At 35.7% G+C, this 18,051-nt stretch overlaps 1 protein-coding gene across 1 annotated transcript in view; it reads right to left on the bottom strand.

The window, feature by feature from the left end:
* Positions 1–4,032: 4,032 nt before the first annotated feature.
* The window catches only part of LOC103180481 (heparan sulfate glucosamine 3-O-sulfotransferase 1-like), a 37,575-nt gene continuing 23,556 nt past the window's right edge, over positions 4,033–18,051 (bottom strand). The window contains exon 2 of the mRNA XM_007896371.1: positions 4,033–5,787. Within this exon, the coding sequence (XP_007894562.1) occupies positions 4,711–5,646 (936 nt within the window). The 5' untranslated portion in view covers positions 5,647–5,787 and the 3' untranslated portion in view covers positions 4,033–4,710. The remainder of the gene's footprint in view (positions 5,788–18,051) is intronic.

The raw sequence follows: 18,051 nt of genomic DNA, 5'->3' as shown, positions 1-18,051 counted from the left end.
TTGAATGTATTTGATAACTGTTCCCAGTATGATATTATGATACTACTTTCTCTCTTGAATGATATTTAAACGCATTTCTCAGACAAATAATCTTTCATCCTCGTTTGTGTCAACGTAATTAAGCTTTGCAAGGATTTATTCTGATATCTTTTCCTGCAATCTTTTTCTATATGATGTATAATCCTGACAGAAGGTCGTTAGATTGCAACTTGCTGTTTAATTTGTTCACAGCTGGAGGTGTCGTCAAGCATCATGGCATTTATTTCTAGGGATGAATTTGGCAGTGTTAAAGGAAAGCACGGTAGCTACCCAATTCTTTTCCTATAAGGGAATAGTCGTGGTGTGACTTTCTCTAAGGAATGAAATGAACTCTATTTGTACAGATTTGATTTCTAAATCCCCACAGTAGTTCATTCAGTTCCGGAATACTAATGGATTTATAACACTTGAACATCTGTATTCCAATATCAAATTATCACCATCTTCACTGTTAATGTACTGTTTCCATGTATGATTGATTCTTTCCTTTTTCAAAACCAGCATGTTGGGAATGCAATTACAATATTGGAAACCTAAGCCCGCACTTGGTCTTCAAGGAATCTTTATTGTTGATATTTTGAAGATTGGTATCTGAGGATTAAATGGAAGTTATAAGAAATGCGAACATGAAAACGTGAATAGAAATGTTAATAGTGCAGTATCAAAAGGTTAGAGAAAAAAATACTTTTTTTGACCTATATGTATGTTATAGCTATTTATTATTTTGGGGAACATTCAAAAAGTGAGAATTGTTTTCTTAGAAAAAGCTTTTAAACCAGTAAGTGCCTAGCAGCCTTCAAAGCCGAATTACAGTGTGATACTTTTGGCCTGATCAAGTTCAAACCACGATAAGAATGTTTGGTATTTACCCAATAACAACCCACTTGCATTCAGCTGGAATGGAATAAATTCAGCTGCTTGAAGCAATCTATGCTGCTACTAATTTATCCATCCAGTACTTGCATTGTTCCTTTCGCTAACACATGAATTAATCATTTTGCTTTGTCTAACCAGTAACTCCAGAGCATTGTCGTGCTTAGTTGTAGTCAGACGGTGGTGCTCACAACTGTCTGCTTACATTGTGCTCATGGTGAATAACCATGTGTCGCAGTATATCATAGTACGCAAATAAATATTTAGTGGGCCTAGGAAATAAACTAGATGTGTTAAGGGCAATTTAATAAAAATACATGCCTAGAAAAAAATACTTCCCTGCAAAGAATTGCCCAAATGGGAATTTTAGAGCTGTTTATTATGCATAACCTTGTAAAACTGCACAATACAGTCAAAACCTGTTATTTATTTACTATTCAGTTAAGTAAAAGTCCTCAGAATTGTACCATGAATCATAGTAGGAACCCACTTGGTGGATCTCTTTCCGGGGGTAATATCCCTAAAATAAAGGGGCCACTCAATCAACAACTTTGTGAGACACTGCTGTATGCAATTGGCTTAAGTTGAGTCTTTAGATTAAACATTGAAATAGTTTATTTCAACATTTGGTGTTTTAACTTGTACATCAACATGGTTTGGATATTAAAAATTGAGCCAGATTGTGAAATTCCAGGTGTTCCTTAAATTGGAAAGCTGAGCAATTAGAATAAATGCAAATAAGTACAGTACTAGCTGGTTATTCTGTTACAATACACAACACACCTCATTACAGGCGTTCTATTTAAGATTGGCTCCTTAGTGGATGTCCCAAATCTCTAGATAATTCAGATTGTGCTTTACGTTCTTACTGCCAGATAATAGCAGTCAAATAAAATTTCATGTCAAGAATCCATTTTCATATACTTTAAATATTTGCTGATCCTGTGTTGGATTTACAGTACAATCACCAGACATAGAAAACCCAAATGACATTAGAAATCATTATATCTTCTGTGTCCTGTTATTTTAATAGCCAAGAAAACCTTAATCACATGAAGCAAACCTTTTCTCGACTGATTATGGAGTAACATTGACTGCGGTGTTGTTACCCTGATGACTTAGCAAGTTTACTTAATAAATAGTATTAATCACTATAAATTATAAATCACCATATATACCGGTGAGTCAAAGGTCCAATCCCCAATCTATACTTAGTTAGTTGATCTCATTTGAGATGTCATAAGGAATTCTCACAAGACGTTCAGATGAAGACGGCTCTTCAGCCCATTTGATAAGCACTCCGACATGCCGTCTAGTGTGAAGGGCACTATATAAATTCAAGTTGTTGTTGTTAATTTCATGTTTCCAGAAAACCCACCCAACCCTCTTCCCATCACAGCCTGAAGCTGATTTCTGTAAATGATTGCTATAATTGAGCTCAGCCAGATGGGGAGGGAAAACTCCTGCTTCTCGGTTCCTGCTCCTAATCATTATTCAGCTCCTGGATGTGCAAGAGCGTGGGCATCTGGTGAGGATCTGTTTGGTCTTGACTGTGTTGCCCTCTACTGTCAAATCCTTGCCAACATGCATTGTCAAGACTCAATCATAAATAATGGTGATTTGGAATGGAGTATTTAAGAACACTGAAGTTTATGTGAAACTGAAGATTATGTATCCCAATAGAATAAAAAAAGTCAAAGAATCAGTCGCGGTGTAGGTAAGATATTTGTCAAAAGTGAAAAGCTTTGAGAATGGTTGTAATCTTGTGGCCAAAATGCTCTCTCTCTTGTAAGTGAGGAAGTGTGAGATGGAAGACAGCAATGCGGTTCTTAAAGATAGCATTGGGAATATGCTAGACAAATATCTTAAAACCTGGAGTAAATCCAGCAACAAACAAAAGGAAACTTACTTCCATGTTGGTGTAGCATGCCTACAAAAGTAAATATTACTGCTGCAGGTACCTCACTCTAAAAATTTGCCATTGATGAGTAATCCAATTTGTTTTGAGATAGTAAAATGGTTCTCACGAGCATTTGATGTTTCAGAGCTTTTATTTACCTAGTAAGCAAAGCATGTTTCATTTCCTATAATATATTTAAACCTAAACTTTACTGTGTGACTGTTAACTTCCCTTGAGATACTAATTTTGTTTAACCATGATTGAATAAAGCTGTCATTTGTAATCATGCAAATGTAATTATGAATTTACCTGTAGTGAATTTCAATCTTGAACATTTTTAAAAAGTGGGCCAAATTCTTATAACGGCATAATGTAGGTTAACAATCATATTTGTCATTAGAAATATGCTCTGAACTAAAACATAGTCTGACCTTAAAGTGTGAGAATATTTTGACTGATTAGAAAGCATTGATTGGAATGCTTGCTTGGTAAATCCAGTATCCATTTCATCATTGTACAGGATTTGTTTTTGAAAAGTGAACAAGCATATGAAATGAGGTCAAACTCTCCAGTCTTTATCAAACATTGTGCCTGTGCACTAAACACGATTTTACAACACTTAAATAAATGATTCAAACCAAATGTGAAAATCAATTGGAACTAAATAGCATTACAAAATGTTCTACATGAATAGCACATTCACCTCACATGGTATGTTAGAGATCAATACAAACTATAAACAATAACATGAAAATAATCAGATGCATAAAAATATGATCTATCATGAATTATGGAATATTGAGGAAAACATAGTTATAGCTTTTTTTTATAAAGAGAGCAAATCTACTAAAGTAGAGGTTATTTTTGAAGGTCTATACAATATGAAAGTACAGAAATGTGAAAGCAACATGGCAGACCCGAATATATATATATCCTCATTTGATTTGCTCTTCATAAAATGTTTTGATAGCTGTTACATTATGTGGCTTTTGAGGTAGTAGATTACACAATTCCTGTTCTCACTTATCTACTCTACTTTTCTTCAATATGTACCCTAATGTTAAATGTAGAACATTCTGATACTGTACACATTCCCTCTGCATTTGTGCTGTGAACAGTTGGATTAAGAAGTAGATCTGTAAAATACTTTTCAAACAATAGAAGGCATGTTTAAAAAAATATCATATTTAATTTCTATAAATAGCACATGAATAGCAGAGAACAGGGTAAATATTCTGTATTAATGTTCATTTACGTCAATAATAATATCACAAATAAGCATTTCTTTTATCTAACAGTTTACAATATTTTATCGGTGCCCAAAACATTGAAATATACAGTCCATTTGTGTTAAAGAATCACATTTGAATATTTAATGAGAAACAATAACATGCATTTGTGAACATGCAGAACCAGGAGGAACTGGCAATAGTAATTTACATATTTAAATTACAAATAGATCACCTGGTAGGCAAGCAACAACCATCAGAACAACTACAGGTACTAACCACCTAAACAGAGAGGAATTGGTGTCCACAGTTCTGATCCAAATTTATACCATGAAAATAATATTGATAAACCAGCAGTGCCAGTATGTTTGACACCCGGTGTTTATGTTGGCCTCCTGCTTCTAGCCAGGAATGAATAATTTATCGCTGAATATATTTATAGAATTTTTGGACTGAACCATGCTAGATTTCTTATCTCTCATAAGCTTGTACTGCTGGGTTTACTGTCTGCAAACATAACTCTGGAATTAAATAACTGTTCTGCTGGGAGTCATTTTGAGTTTAAAAAAGTGATCATAAAATTCAATAAAATAACAAACGTGGCATTAATTGATTTAATATTTGCTGACCCAGCAAAACAAATAAAGCATGTGGAATGTATGTAAAGTTTTAATGCCAATTGAAGGATTTTTTGACCATGCTGAAAAATCTCTCATTGTGCTCTCTAAAGTAAGCACGCAATTCTGCCAGTACTGTACTATTCACAACTGGGTGGGGCCGTCCCTTGGATTCATGTAAACATCTCTCTCTACCATCATTTCGAAGACAATAGAAACCCTTGGTATGATTAAAATAAAAATTTGAAGCCATTATCCTAGGAGGAAGCTTAAGAAATGTTTCAACTTTCCGTAATTCTGGCAGCGGGTTCCTTATCAGGGTATCCCCATCTACTATATGTATTTGATCCAGTGGGAAGTATTTTAGCCAGTTACTCATATGAAAGTCATATAGACTTCGTTGAACAGCCTTGTATTTAGTATTTAATACTCCATTTTTAATGACAATTTCTTCAATTGGTTGGACAGACTTGTGACTTTCCAGTCGATTGTAGTACACTTGAGTATAGTCTGATATCACTCTTTCTGTCGGGTCTCTCAAAATTAATAGCAGTTTGGTAGAACTGTTCATATCGTGGATCCTTTCCGGAGCCTTAGCAGATGTGAAATAACCTGGGGTCTTCTCAATAGTGGTTTGGTGTGGGTAAGACAAAGGCATCAGATTTCTATACCATTCTAAGCCCTTTTCATAGTTTTCATCCCAATCGAAGAAGTGGACTTCAGTGGCTGCGACCACAATATCAGAGTGAATGTCCAACATCTCGAGTAGAGCCCTGGTTCCTCCTTTGCGCACACCAATAATGATAGACTGTGGAATCATTTGACTCGCACTGGAAGGTTGTGCTGAATGACTTTCTGTTTCATTGTAAACTGTTCCATCTTGGTTTATCAATGACTGAAGCCGAGCTCCTCTCCACTCAGTATTTTCTGAATGAGCCCTATGTATTTGGGCCACCAACAGGAAAGCCCCCAATAATAAGTAGGCCATGGGAGGAGGAAATGTGCCTACTGAGTAGTAGAATTCGGGGTGTATTTATGTCAATTAAATGCCAGTCAACAGTCTCAGATGAAATGATGTGAGTAGCAACACACAATGAAGTGGAGTTTGGAAAACTTCCTGGATCTCCATCTGGAAAAGACAAAAATGACAAAATGATTGAGGATGAAGCAAAAATGTCAATTCTATAAATACAAAACTGCTTTTGTAAAAATTATAAATCTTGCATCTTTTCCATACAGCAGAATTGCATATTGCTTGGGACTTTGATGCATTTTTAGACTTATTATCTTCAGGCCAAATGAGCGTATTTTTCTCTCATGACTTACGCTAATTAATCCAACCTCTGTAATTGACATCAGGTGATATAGGAATTTCACAGTTTTTAAAGAATTACACAATTTATCTTAATAATAAAAACAATCAGCTGCAAAACTAATTTAGTTGCATATTCAAAGATTACACAAAGAGCATAAATTCTGACCTTACATAATATGGAAGTATACAATATTCAAATATTTGCTTCCCTTTGTACTAAAGAAATGATGTATCCTCAAAGAGGCAATCAGAACATTCCAATGACATTTTATTTCAGCTTTACAGATAATATGCAGTCAGAACTTTTACATCATTTATTTTTGTTATTGTAAAATAGACTTTTGCATACATTTAAATGTTTAATGGGGAAGATAAATAGTCCTTGTTGAATGATAAAATTCTACCAGATCAATAACATTTCAACCGAGAGTAACTGAGTTCACATGAGATCATCAGTTGTTTATAACTGAGTTAGTTTCACAGCAACTAAGCTGTGATTCAGAACAGCTACATTCTTCATAAATGCATCTCATTTCAAATAAAATTCATAATTAATTTTTTAAAATATTCAACAACATCCTTCATAGATTCATGCAATGGGGTATGGGAAATTCCATACCCAATTACATTTAAGTGTACTAGGTATACTTTTCAGTAATAACAAAAACATAGCTTGACATCGTATAAAACTGATATATTACTTTTATGGTGATTTGCTTGTCAATTTCATGCCAGTTTCAAAGATTCTAAAATCTATCAAAGAGTAATTCCAGTGGGCTCAAATTGATCAAGAAGTAGAGCTTACAGTAAATCAATTACACCAACAGCATTTCAAACTCCTGTGAGATGCGATTGATAAGAGTGGTAAAAAATAAAAATAAAAATTGGAACAGATGAAATATATATTTCTTGTCAATAAATGTTGTTGTACATTTAATAAAGACCCAAAAATATATTGTGCAGCCTTTGCCATTCTACAACCATTATGCAAATGTTTTTATCATACATTTTATCACATGAATGTGCTTATTTCTGATTAATGAAGATTTCTGTTAGGAAATAATATCTCGAGATGCAATACATAGTTTGGGACACGACATGTCATGCCAGGATGGTGGAAGGCGAACTGGATGTACCTTGGTCTTCATTTGCCTAGCAAATTCTTATGTTTTTATGTAATATAGAACTAAAATCTGATTAATTAATACAAAACGACTGTTTGGGGGCATTGCTGTGCGCATTTGGCTGCCGTGTTTCGCTCACAAAAAAATACAGTCAATTCACTTTACAGTATATTCTGTGAAGCGCTTTGAGACGTCTAGAAGACCTGAAAAGCGCTTTATCAAATGCGTGTATTATTATTATAAAATAGTAATTGGTTGCTGGCATCTGGATTGGAACAACACTGTGCTATCTCACCTGGCTGGCTTTTACAATAATAGTTTTTTGGAAAAGGTTTCTTTTAATGTTATTCATTGTAGTATTTTGATTTGGTTAAAACAAATATTTTCTTTCGGAGGAAAAAAATCTATGCAAATCATAGTCATAAAATTGTTATAAACACACCATCCTACCATTATAGTATGAAGCTGTTTCCTAAATGTGTCCAGTGCCCTGGCATCAACCACCCTTACTGTTAATCACTTCCTGTTGTTGACTTTCTTCTTTGCGAAGAAATACTTTCAGCTCTTGTCCTAGTTTCCCTTCCAACCATAAAGATGTGCTTTGATCCTGTTGTATATCTGAAAGCATTACTTAATCTACCCTCCACAACCCCCGTTAAGGATCTTTATGTCGCTCTGAGAGATCTCTTTTCAAGGCTGAAGAATCCCTAATACTGAGGATCAATGTGATTGTTCTCCATTGCACTGTCCCCAGTCCTAGGGCACCCAGAACTGTAGCTGCACTCCACAACCAAACTATGATCACAACTCTCATGCTCCCCGATTCATTAAATTGACACACAATTGATCTCGGACCATTGCCCACTGATGCTATCTATTGCAAACCATTGCCAGATCATATCACCAACACTAAATCATTCTCTGATGCCATGAGAAAACATTGCTCAACTAACGTCATCCATCCTGGAAACTTGTGTAGTTATGCCAACCCTCCTATAGATCATTATCAATTGCCTTTTTGTGCAGACTATTCCATGATATTGCCTCTCTCAAAAGACAATTTGCCACTGATGCTACACTCTGCAGACCATTTCTTATTAATCTCAATACCTGCATACGGTTTCCTGCTCACATTATTCCATGAAGACCGCTTCACAGAGATTGTCAATCCTGGCAGACCTTTCTTTGATAGACATATTTGCATGAATTTTGAGAGTATCAATTTTAGTTGGATGAATATTTAAATAATGTATTTTTCACACAATCTGTGTGAGAAATTGGTGTGATTATTCAAGAATTCACAATTTGGATTAAAATGGATCATCAGGCAATCACAAATAAAATCATCTGTGTGAAAACCATCTTTTGAATGTTAATGATATGCTAATTAAGGCTAGTCTCCAGCAAACATCAGCTACCACTTTATTTCACTTGATTAAACAATGTTTAGGGTCATCATAAAGGATGAAGCTATTTGGTGACTATTGTGTTTGGCTGAAAGACTGTTATAAGGTGCTATATAATATTGCTTTTACAGAACATGTCACAAAATTAACTCTATCTCACCTATCTTTCCTGTGTCACTTAGAAAAAAAATCCTGCTAATTAATTTATCTGTACTTTGTGTCTAACTGGTAAATGTAAGGCTTCATACATATGCAATGCAATTTAAACATGCTTGTGCATGACTTACTGCGAGATGGATAGGTTGAATGCCAATATTTATGAATAAACTAATATTGGAGACCAAGACAAATTCAGTCAATAATAAAAGCAGTATTCATTAGTCGGGTAGTCCATAACAGGGATTATGCAACTCATGTATAATCATCTGCTGTACAGCACAATCTTCTGCATAAACATCTTTTATATGTTTAAATGTCACTGAGTGACACAGCAGATTAGCATATTGTTCTTTCTCCTGGGTTAATATCTATTTCACTGTGATAACATTTATGTAAATATTTCATCTGAGGGACAGCACCTCTTACAATGCAACGTTGTCCCAATAATATACTCGACTATGAGCTGAATCTGGCTATGAGCTCAAATCGTGAAGTGGGGCTTGAGGTGAAACGTTTGACCTAGATCCGAGAGTGGAGCAATTGAAACTGAGCTGAGCTGACAACCAACAATAGATAACAGGCTTTATATATTTAGAGCTGCTGTAGTAATAGTGTGAATTACTATTTTAATGAATCAATCTGCTTTGGTGCCACACAGCTAGTGGTTATACCCTCAGATCCTGGAGGAAATCAAAGTGTCTAAGGGTGTGGCTAATTTAATCAATTTAATTAAATTTAAACATGTCTCTGCATGCTTTCTGTATTTACCAGTGAGATCAATAACTTGAATGGCAATAAGTATAAATATTTATCAAAATATGTTATTTATAGTCCGTCGTCATCTTGACTTAGTTTCAATTACTACACTTTCGTATCTACATCAGAAGATTGCAGTTCAATCCCACATCGTGATTTCTGATCACAGATCATGATGCATTACTAAAACATTGCTATATTACAGAAGGTCTTGTCCTTCGGCTGAGAAATTTACATAAATGTTCTCCAATTTCAAATAAATGGAAATTATCAGAGGTGATTTAAGAAGTCAAATGAACACCAGTAAATAAGGATGGCAGGGCATCAATCAAGTGAAAGCATGATGATTCATTATTCAGACCTGTGCATAGATAGAATCATCAAAACAATATTATTCACAATTTCAAAAATATATGTTGGGGTTTAACCAGAAATGACTTAAGTTTGTCAAAAAGAATTACTGAAGTAGCATTTCAATGATAAAGTGTTCAAAATTTGGAAGCGTGTGGGTTTAAGCATTTAACAAGTTATTGAAATCATATTCAGTCATTGGTGCTGTTACTAAACTGCTTTTGTGACACGCATTAAACTGTAGTTTCCATGAGTCATTTTATTCTCCATTGAAATATTGTCATAAGAAAATCATTTTATCATGAGAAACCGTTCTTTAGTTCAACTTGTCTATCTTTCTTTTTATTTGTGTTTTTAATATACAAACTATAAAGCTGAAGGACAAAAAAAAACCTCTTAAGTTGCATAACCATTACCAATGATGGTTTGTTGAAGTATTCTATAATCCTAAAGACAAGTAGTCACTTTAATTACAAATTAAAAGATCTTAGTTTACAGATGGTGCTACAAAAGAAATAATGTTTGGGTAATGGTTAAGTACATAAAAATAAACCAGAGTTCCCTGAGCCACATAATCAGATGATTCTGTTGGCCACTCACCTTCTAGGAAACAAAAACTGGTAACAGATTGTTTCTCTGCTGGAAAATAAACTCAGTGAATATATCTCACTCCTAACTACTTAATCACAGGGCTTATAACACTTGAACAGTCTCAGTCCCAGATTTGATCAGGAGAGAGGGAGGGACACATGCCAATAATGAGGATGAACAAATTCACTTCTGTTGTGTCAGCACCAGCTGCCTCCTGCAGCCGACACAATGTGAATACATGTGACGGAAAAGCATTTCAGAGGGTGTTGGAGAAAGTACAACATTTATTTATCACAATGACCTCTTTTCCTGCCCATTTTATACTAGATTTATGCCAATAACACTCTAAATATGATAGCAAATTGCTCATACAACAACATTTGTAAATCCTTGCGTATTTGGTAATCCCGTCTATCTTGTCCCGTTCTCATAAGTATTCTTTGCACAATATTATCCTTATCTACTTTATGATGATTTAATAATAATAAAATAATCCTTGGATTTGATATAGCGCTTTTCACGTTGGGAGGATGTCCCAAGTGCTTCACAGAACACACTGTAAAGTGAATTGACTGTATATTTGTGGGCAAACGCAGCAGCCAATTGCGCACAGCAATGTCCCACAAACAGTCGTAGATTGAAAATGACCAATTTATTATTGTTTTTGGTTTTGGAGGGATTATTATTAGGCTCTGTGTGGAGTAAGGAAACTTGCCCAAGGTTTCGCCCTCTGCCTGGAATTGAACTCAGGTCTCTCGCTTGCAAAGCGAGTGCTCTAACCACTGAGCTACAGGACTCCACAGGATTTAACCCTTAGATTTAGTTTCTCTTATCTCTCCTTGTAGATGTCTCCTTATTTTGAAGTTAATCCAAAAAGCATTGTCAGTTCCAACTGGAAGATGTTCATACAATCTACGTAGATTAAATCTTTTTTCAGGAGCTTCCTTCCTCACTCTTTCGGAGGAATACGAGTTCTTTATTTTGTCTGCCAGGGAGGTTTTCAAAACACAATTTTACTGTTAAAGAGATTGTCAATTTGATCAGGCATCAAGCTTGATCAAATTTAATGATTAATTATTAAATTGCTGGGAGATTCACTTTGGACCAGATCATTGGCTTTTAAATCACTTGTTTCATCATTATTCTCACCCCATTCAGTCTCTCTGGGCTTCAGTAGCCCTTTGTGTAGTCCTTGGGTTTGTGTCCCAAAAATAGTCTTCAAAACATGGACCATTTTTTTGTCACATATTGTAATGTAATTATTCCTACTCATCTCTGAGAGACTTGGCTTCTAAACATATCTTCCTTATCTTGTCTTGGGCCTTCGCGGTTACTGCTTATATTTGTTCTGAATCTCAACTCCACATTACATCTTTTGATTATCAATTTTATTAGCCGGAAGCTTTGCTATCCAGGTCACTGTTTCATTTTTTTTAGTAAAGAGATTTTATCTGTATGTAGTTTTTTTTCACTCTTACTATCTTGTCATGCTGAGCACCATCTGTTTATGGATAAAATTCATGATGTTGAGTACCAGGCATCTTACTGTTTGATCCTTATTCTATCTGAAGCACTTCTATCACAAAGCCGTTTATGTGGGAGTAACCCATTCATTCATCCTAGCTCCTGTTCCTTGATAAGCTGTATGATTTTCCACAGGTTTAATTGGAGTCTTTCAGTCCATGACTGACTGCTTTGCTCAGCTTTCCCTCAGGTAAATCAAGGTAGAAATGTCCTAAAGTTTCAAGCTTTACTTTTTTACATTATTGAAGCTGTAATGGAAACATGGTTTGCCGTGAGTTTATGAAATGGTAAACTGTTTTCCTTTGCTGGACATAGTGAATCACCGTTTCCCACTTTATTTTTGACCATTTCATTGTGCACTTTTGTCACTGCTGCTTAACACCCACAGATTTCCTCAACTAACTACCATCTTCTTGTGTTTCCCTGGAAAGAAACTACTTTATTACAAGAAATTGGGAGGCTACAGGGAAAACCACTGGGACTTTGGTATGGTCCTTTAAAGGCATATGTCCCTCTCCTACATTAGCTAATATTATTCTTATTAGAATATTATTTCTAAATAACAGCACTGTGCAATTTAACATTTTCTCCAGGCCACCGAATTTAGTTAACCTTCTCTCAACGTTCTTATTCCTCACATTAACAGTGTGGTTATATCCTTTTTTGTAGGTCAGTATCAAAGCACTGAGCTCCACACATCACATTTTATAATAAATGGATGAATCCCCTGTATTATTCAACTCTTCTCGTTGGGCACTGAATTTGCCCATTCCTGATGCAATTATCCCTTTTAAATAGTTTCTTAGCATGATATCTAATGAAAATCACTTTAATGGGCTATAAATCCATACTAAACCATATTTTTCAAATAAACAGGTTGACTGCACGCAAAATGATGCTTGAGATTTTCTCTGTTCCATCTAGCTTCTGTAGAATTCAGTATTGTAATATTCTTTCCAATTAACATTCCTTTTCCTAGTTATTATATTAGAAAAAAAATATTCTGCAAGATAAGAAATAGAATGCAGCCTCATTAATTTTGAATACAATCATATACCCTGTTGATAAAATGCAATGCGAAAGATACTTCTCCTTTTAATATAAAACAAAACACAAAACAATCTCATTTTAAACATAACCCATGGGATTTCAGATAATTTATTTTAAAAATGTTCTTTCTCAAGGAAAGTGAAAAGTTCGCTTATGAATAATAATAATAATCCTTACATTTGATACAGTGTTCTATCATGTCCAAATGTTTCATAGGCTTCACAGAGATTTCTGTAAAGGACAATAACAAAACAACATGAAGTGAATGACCAATTTTTAAGTGGGGGCGCACTGACTGAAATCTCTGCTGCCAATATTGGGGTGGAGGGGGTCAGGGACTTGCATTTGCAGAGCAGAGTTTCATATTATAATGTGAAACAGTAGAAGGTGTGGAGGCATATATGGACTATAAACACCAGCTCAGACTTTCTGTATTTCTGTAGCTATGCAATTCTATATAATGTTTTTTCATTGTCACCCTGTTTATATATTATATTTGGATTATAAGCAAGAAACACTTGTACAGAATGTAACAAACCAGATACAGTAGTACCTATTGGTAAACTGTAGTAAACGTGCTGATTGTTTCATAATGCATAATGTTGCTTTATGACTAAAATAGTGGATTGGTTCATGCCCAAATGAGAATTTTTCAGATAATATGGATTGCTTTAGAATCATACTTGTTATGTGGATACCCTGGAATTTCTACGTTCAATGATTGTTTTTTTTTAAGAAACAAACAGAGCATAAAAAATATCAGCTAGAGACTCCAAGAAGGTCTTACCTCTCCTCCTGTGTAATTTGATGCCTGAAAGCAGTGCGATGAGACCAGTTATACACAGTAAAAATGTTGAGAAAAAGCAGGCTATAGCCTCACATCGAAGCACTTGAAAATCTGTTTTTGCCATCTTTACCATCATGTAAATTTACATCTACTCGCACATCAAAAACTGAAATCTAATTGTAAAAGGTTTCAAGCAGTAGTTAATATATTAATCTTCGATATTTTTGTAAGAATAAACAGATGTTGAAATCTATACTTAAAATCTCAAATTCATAAAATAAAATAAAACGGAATATAAAATGTAGCTTATTCTCGCCTTTCAAATATCAGTCATGTTCTTAGTCATGTTAAACATCCTCATGGTTCAATACTTCTGACGTCTTCTGATATATCAATAAACAATGCCCCTGCAGTCAAATGGTCTAACGACACTCACTGTCAAGGATCGCCTTGAATAATTGGCAACCCATGAATAATGGTCCCTAGGATGTGATACCCGAAGACACCCTGCGAGTGTATTGCAGTAGAAAGAAAAATAATTCAAACTCCTCAGGAGAGAAGGAGAGAGGAGAAATTTGGTGAAGAAATAACAACAGAAACAATAACACTACCAGTTACTCAAGAGATTTAAAATCTCACCAGTTCACTATTTGGCACCTTTTGACTCCTAGTTCTCTTTCAATCAGCTTCTAGTGCTGGTGACATAGTTTCCACTTCCAAAGGCTAACCTTCCTAGATTAATGTTCTGAAGCTTTATGGATTCCCAGTGGAAAGAGACAATGAATCTGTGGATTTCCACATTAGTACAATAAATCCTTTTGCAACCAGTGTTTACAAAAGTATACACAAAGAGCAGCTTTGATATCTGTCAGCAGAACAAATAAGTATAGTTTTAGTCAGTTTCCATTGGCAGGCTACTCAAGCAAGTAGGTTTCTCATCTTTAATTGTTTATTGAAAGGACAACATTTTTAATAAAAGGACTTTTTTTAAGCACAGATTACAGGTTATTTAAAGATTACTCCAGGGAAATCTCAAACAGATTGGGTTTGTTAATTGCCACCAAGTGTCTGAAATTCCTTTAAGTAAAAAATGTAATTTACTCAGTATTTCTTTTTTCAATATTGTATTCGCATAGCAGGATAAATGCTCATTTTCAGAGCAGATATTTGGACCTATATAAACTCGAAATGGCTTGTGGGGGCTGAATATTGAGTTCAGCACGAGGCAACTTCAGGAATGATTCTAGCACTGAAGAAGAAGAATATTTTATTAGCTGGTAGTACTTTTACATTTTTCCTGAGATAAAACAGTCAGAGAGGGCAGTATATTCTGGCAATAACATTTTATTGTCAATCATTGCTCAGCTCAGCAATAAAGTCAGGCAGTGATTGACTTGATATTCAAGGCTCCCCATTTCACTGCTGCCATTTTTAGCTATCAAAGTACTCTGAAATGAACACAACAATACTGCTGCATTCATTTCTATTATATGTTGACCATCAAATAATTATAATTTATAAATATTTTCACTTCAGCAAGTGCCAGATATTTGGAAAAGCCTTGTAGAAAATAAGATCTGTTTCAGTCTTTAGAGGTCTTTCCTTTAAATAACAGCTTTGGGATTAAATTTGTACCAAAATGGGCATTGATGGGGGGAATTGGGGGAATCACATCCACAGACTTATCAATAAATTAAGAATGGACGGATTGACAACGTGTTCATTAGCACATTAGAGGATCTTCAAGCACAGCTCGAAATAGCGGTGCAGTTCATTTCACTGGTTTCCCAGTGGTGGCTTACGCTGAGCAGAGCTACACTCACTAAGATCACCAAAAACACGCAGATACAGATAGCAGAATTCACAGCACAGGACATTGACATTGGACCTTAGTGACTCGCAAATTAGAAATTCTTGCAAGTGCTGAAATATGAATCAATTCAAAGATAAAATCATTGACCTTCATGTGAATCTGCTGTAATAGTTTTAGACTGTGTTATTCAAGTTTAAAATGTGTGAATGCGTCTTTCGTTTTTCTTCATTTACTTATTTACTCATAATTTGAAACTAATGAAGACAATTTTTGCTATGCTAAACATTGCTTTAGACGTTGTCTCATCTTTCATATCATCTAGATTTGATCCTTTCTTATACTATTCGAAAGGTGACATCCATCATATATTTCTCTATATCTATTCGTTTGAAGCATTCCTGCAACTCACAAGTTTCTGACATTCTTTCATAGGGAATATCAAGATTCTAATGAGATAATAAATATCAAAGTATAAGTAAGGATTACATTTCAGGATCATATCATATACAATTTTTTTGATCAATGCTTGTGGGAGTTTTGAACATCAAAACCAATGACAACATTACATGCTTTGACAGTGACACATCAAGGTTTTATTTCATTCTGACAATTTTGTAACTGTGACATATAAGATATTCTTGAAAAATATTTCATATAATGTAGCTTTTCTTGTTTAGTTCAAAGACCTTAATCCTGAATTATTAGTTTCATGATAGAACGTTTGTGTTTTTAAATTGAACAGTGAATTAGCATTGAATACCTATGGACTGGAGTAAGTGGAGAGGGCAGATACACACAAATATTGCTTCTGTGCTTTAACCATTTGGTGGATAATCTTGGTAAAACTTGAATTTGACTTCAAAGGGGTCTATTGTGTCAGTGGCATTGCTTTGCCTTGTAATAATATGGTTTGCTTGGGAAAAATCAGATGCTACTTGCAGAGTATTCAGAGTTATGCAAAACACCTTTTTGAAAGCCCTGTTCACACAGAAAGAGTTCACAGTCTAATGTGTCACGAAGAGGTTAACACAAAACATGGGAAGAGGGAAAAGAATAATCATTTTCAGGGCATTTACAAAAGGAATTTCAAGATCAATTCTACAGTTGTTTATAAAAAGCTGTTGATATATATAAATTGCCCATTTCAGTGTAATAATGTAAGATTTTATGCCAATTAGTTTTTGTATTGTAATGTAATAATAATAATAATCTTTGGAATTGATATAGCATCTCCGGGACACTACACCGTGTGAAGGGCATATATAAATGCAAGTTATTGTTGTTGTAGCGCCTTATCATAATGGTGTCTCAAAGAGCTTCACAGGATATACTGCATTGTAAATAAACTTACATATTTATTTCTTCTGGTCTGTGTTGTAATATCCATTGTCCTAAGAAGTTGGCATGTGACTATCAAAGTGACGTCAAGGTTCCCCTCAACCTTCACGGTTCTGTCATTGAATGGTTCCGATCGTACCTCTCACACCGCCTCCACTTCATCTCCTCTAGCCCCCGCACCATCTCGTGCGGTGTTCCTCAGGGCTCTGCCCTTGATCCCCTCCTCTTCAATATCTATATGCTCCCTCTTGGTGACATCAAACACAGGGTCAACTTACACATGTATGCAAATGACACCCAACTGTACCTCTCTGCCTTCACTCTTGACTCCAGGGCCACTGTTGTCCTGACAGAATTTCTGTCGGACATCAAGTCCTGGATGAGAGCTAATTTTCTTCAGTTGAACGTCAACAAGACCAAGGCTCTCCTGATTGGCTCCCGTCAGCGTCTCCACACCTCATGGACTGACAGCATCACCATCCATGGTTGCACACTCCACCTTACTAAGCCAGTCCGGAACCTTGGCATCTTATTTGACCCTCAACTATTCTTTCTATCCCACATCTGTGCCATGACCCGCTCTGCCTTTTCCCCACTTCTGCAGCATCGCCCGGCTCCACCACTGTCTCAAACCGCAGGCCGCCGAAACCCTCATACACGTATTCATAACTTCGAGGCTTGTCTATGCATACTTCCTGCTTGTCGGCCTCCCCAACTCCTCCCTCCATAGGCTGCAGATCATCCAGAACTCTGCAGGCAGCCCATGTCCTCTCCCACACCAGGCTCTGGGACCCTATCACACAATCCTCTCCCGACTACACTAGCTTCCCATCACACAGAGGATACAGTTCAGGATCCTGGTCCTTACCTTCAAAGCCCTCCATGGTCTTGTTTCCCCCTACCGCTCTGACCTGCTAACCTCCCAGCATCCTGCCCGTGCTCTCCGCTCAGCGGGCTTCGGCCTGTTTCACGCCTTAGCATTAGCAGGAGTGCCATTCTCGAATGAGACATTAAATTGAGGTCTAGGTGGACAATAAACTGTAGCATTATTCAAAAAGAAAAGAAACGTCTCCTGATGTTCTGGCCAACAATCCTCCCCCCCAAAAAATACGTCATTTACTTTTGGCTGTTTCTGGAATATTGCTGTGCAAAAATTCACAGCTGCATTATATATAAAAG

This window comes from Callorhinchus milii, unplaced genomic scaffold, assembly GCF_018977255.1.
Source record: "Callorhinchus milii isolate IMCB2004 unplaced genomic scaffold, IMCB_Cmil_1.0 Scaffold7, whole genome shotgun sequence".
NCBI lineage: Eukaryota > Metazoa > Chordata > Chondrichthyes > Chimaeriformes > Callorhinchidae > Callorhinchus > Callorhinchus milii.
This window is presented reverse-complemented; position numbering and strand designations above follow the sequence as displayed.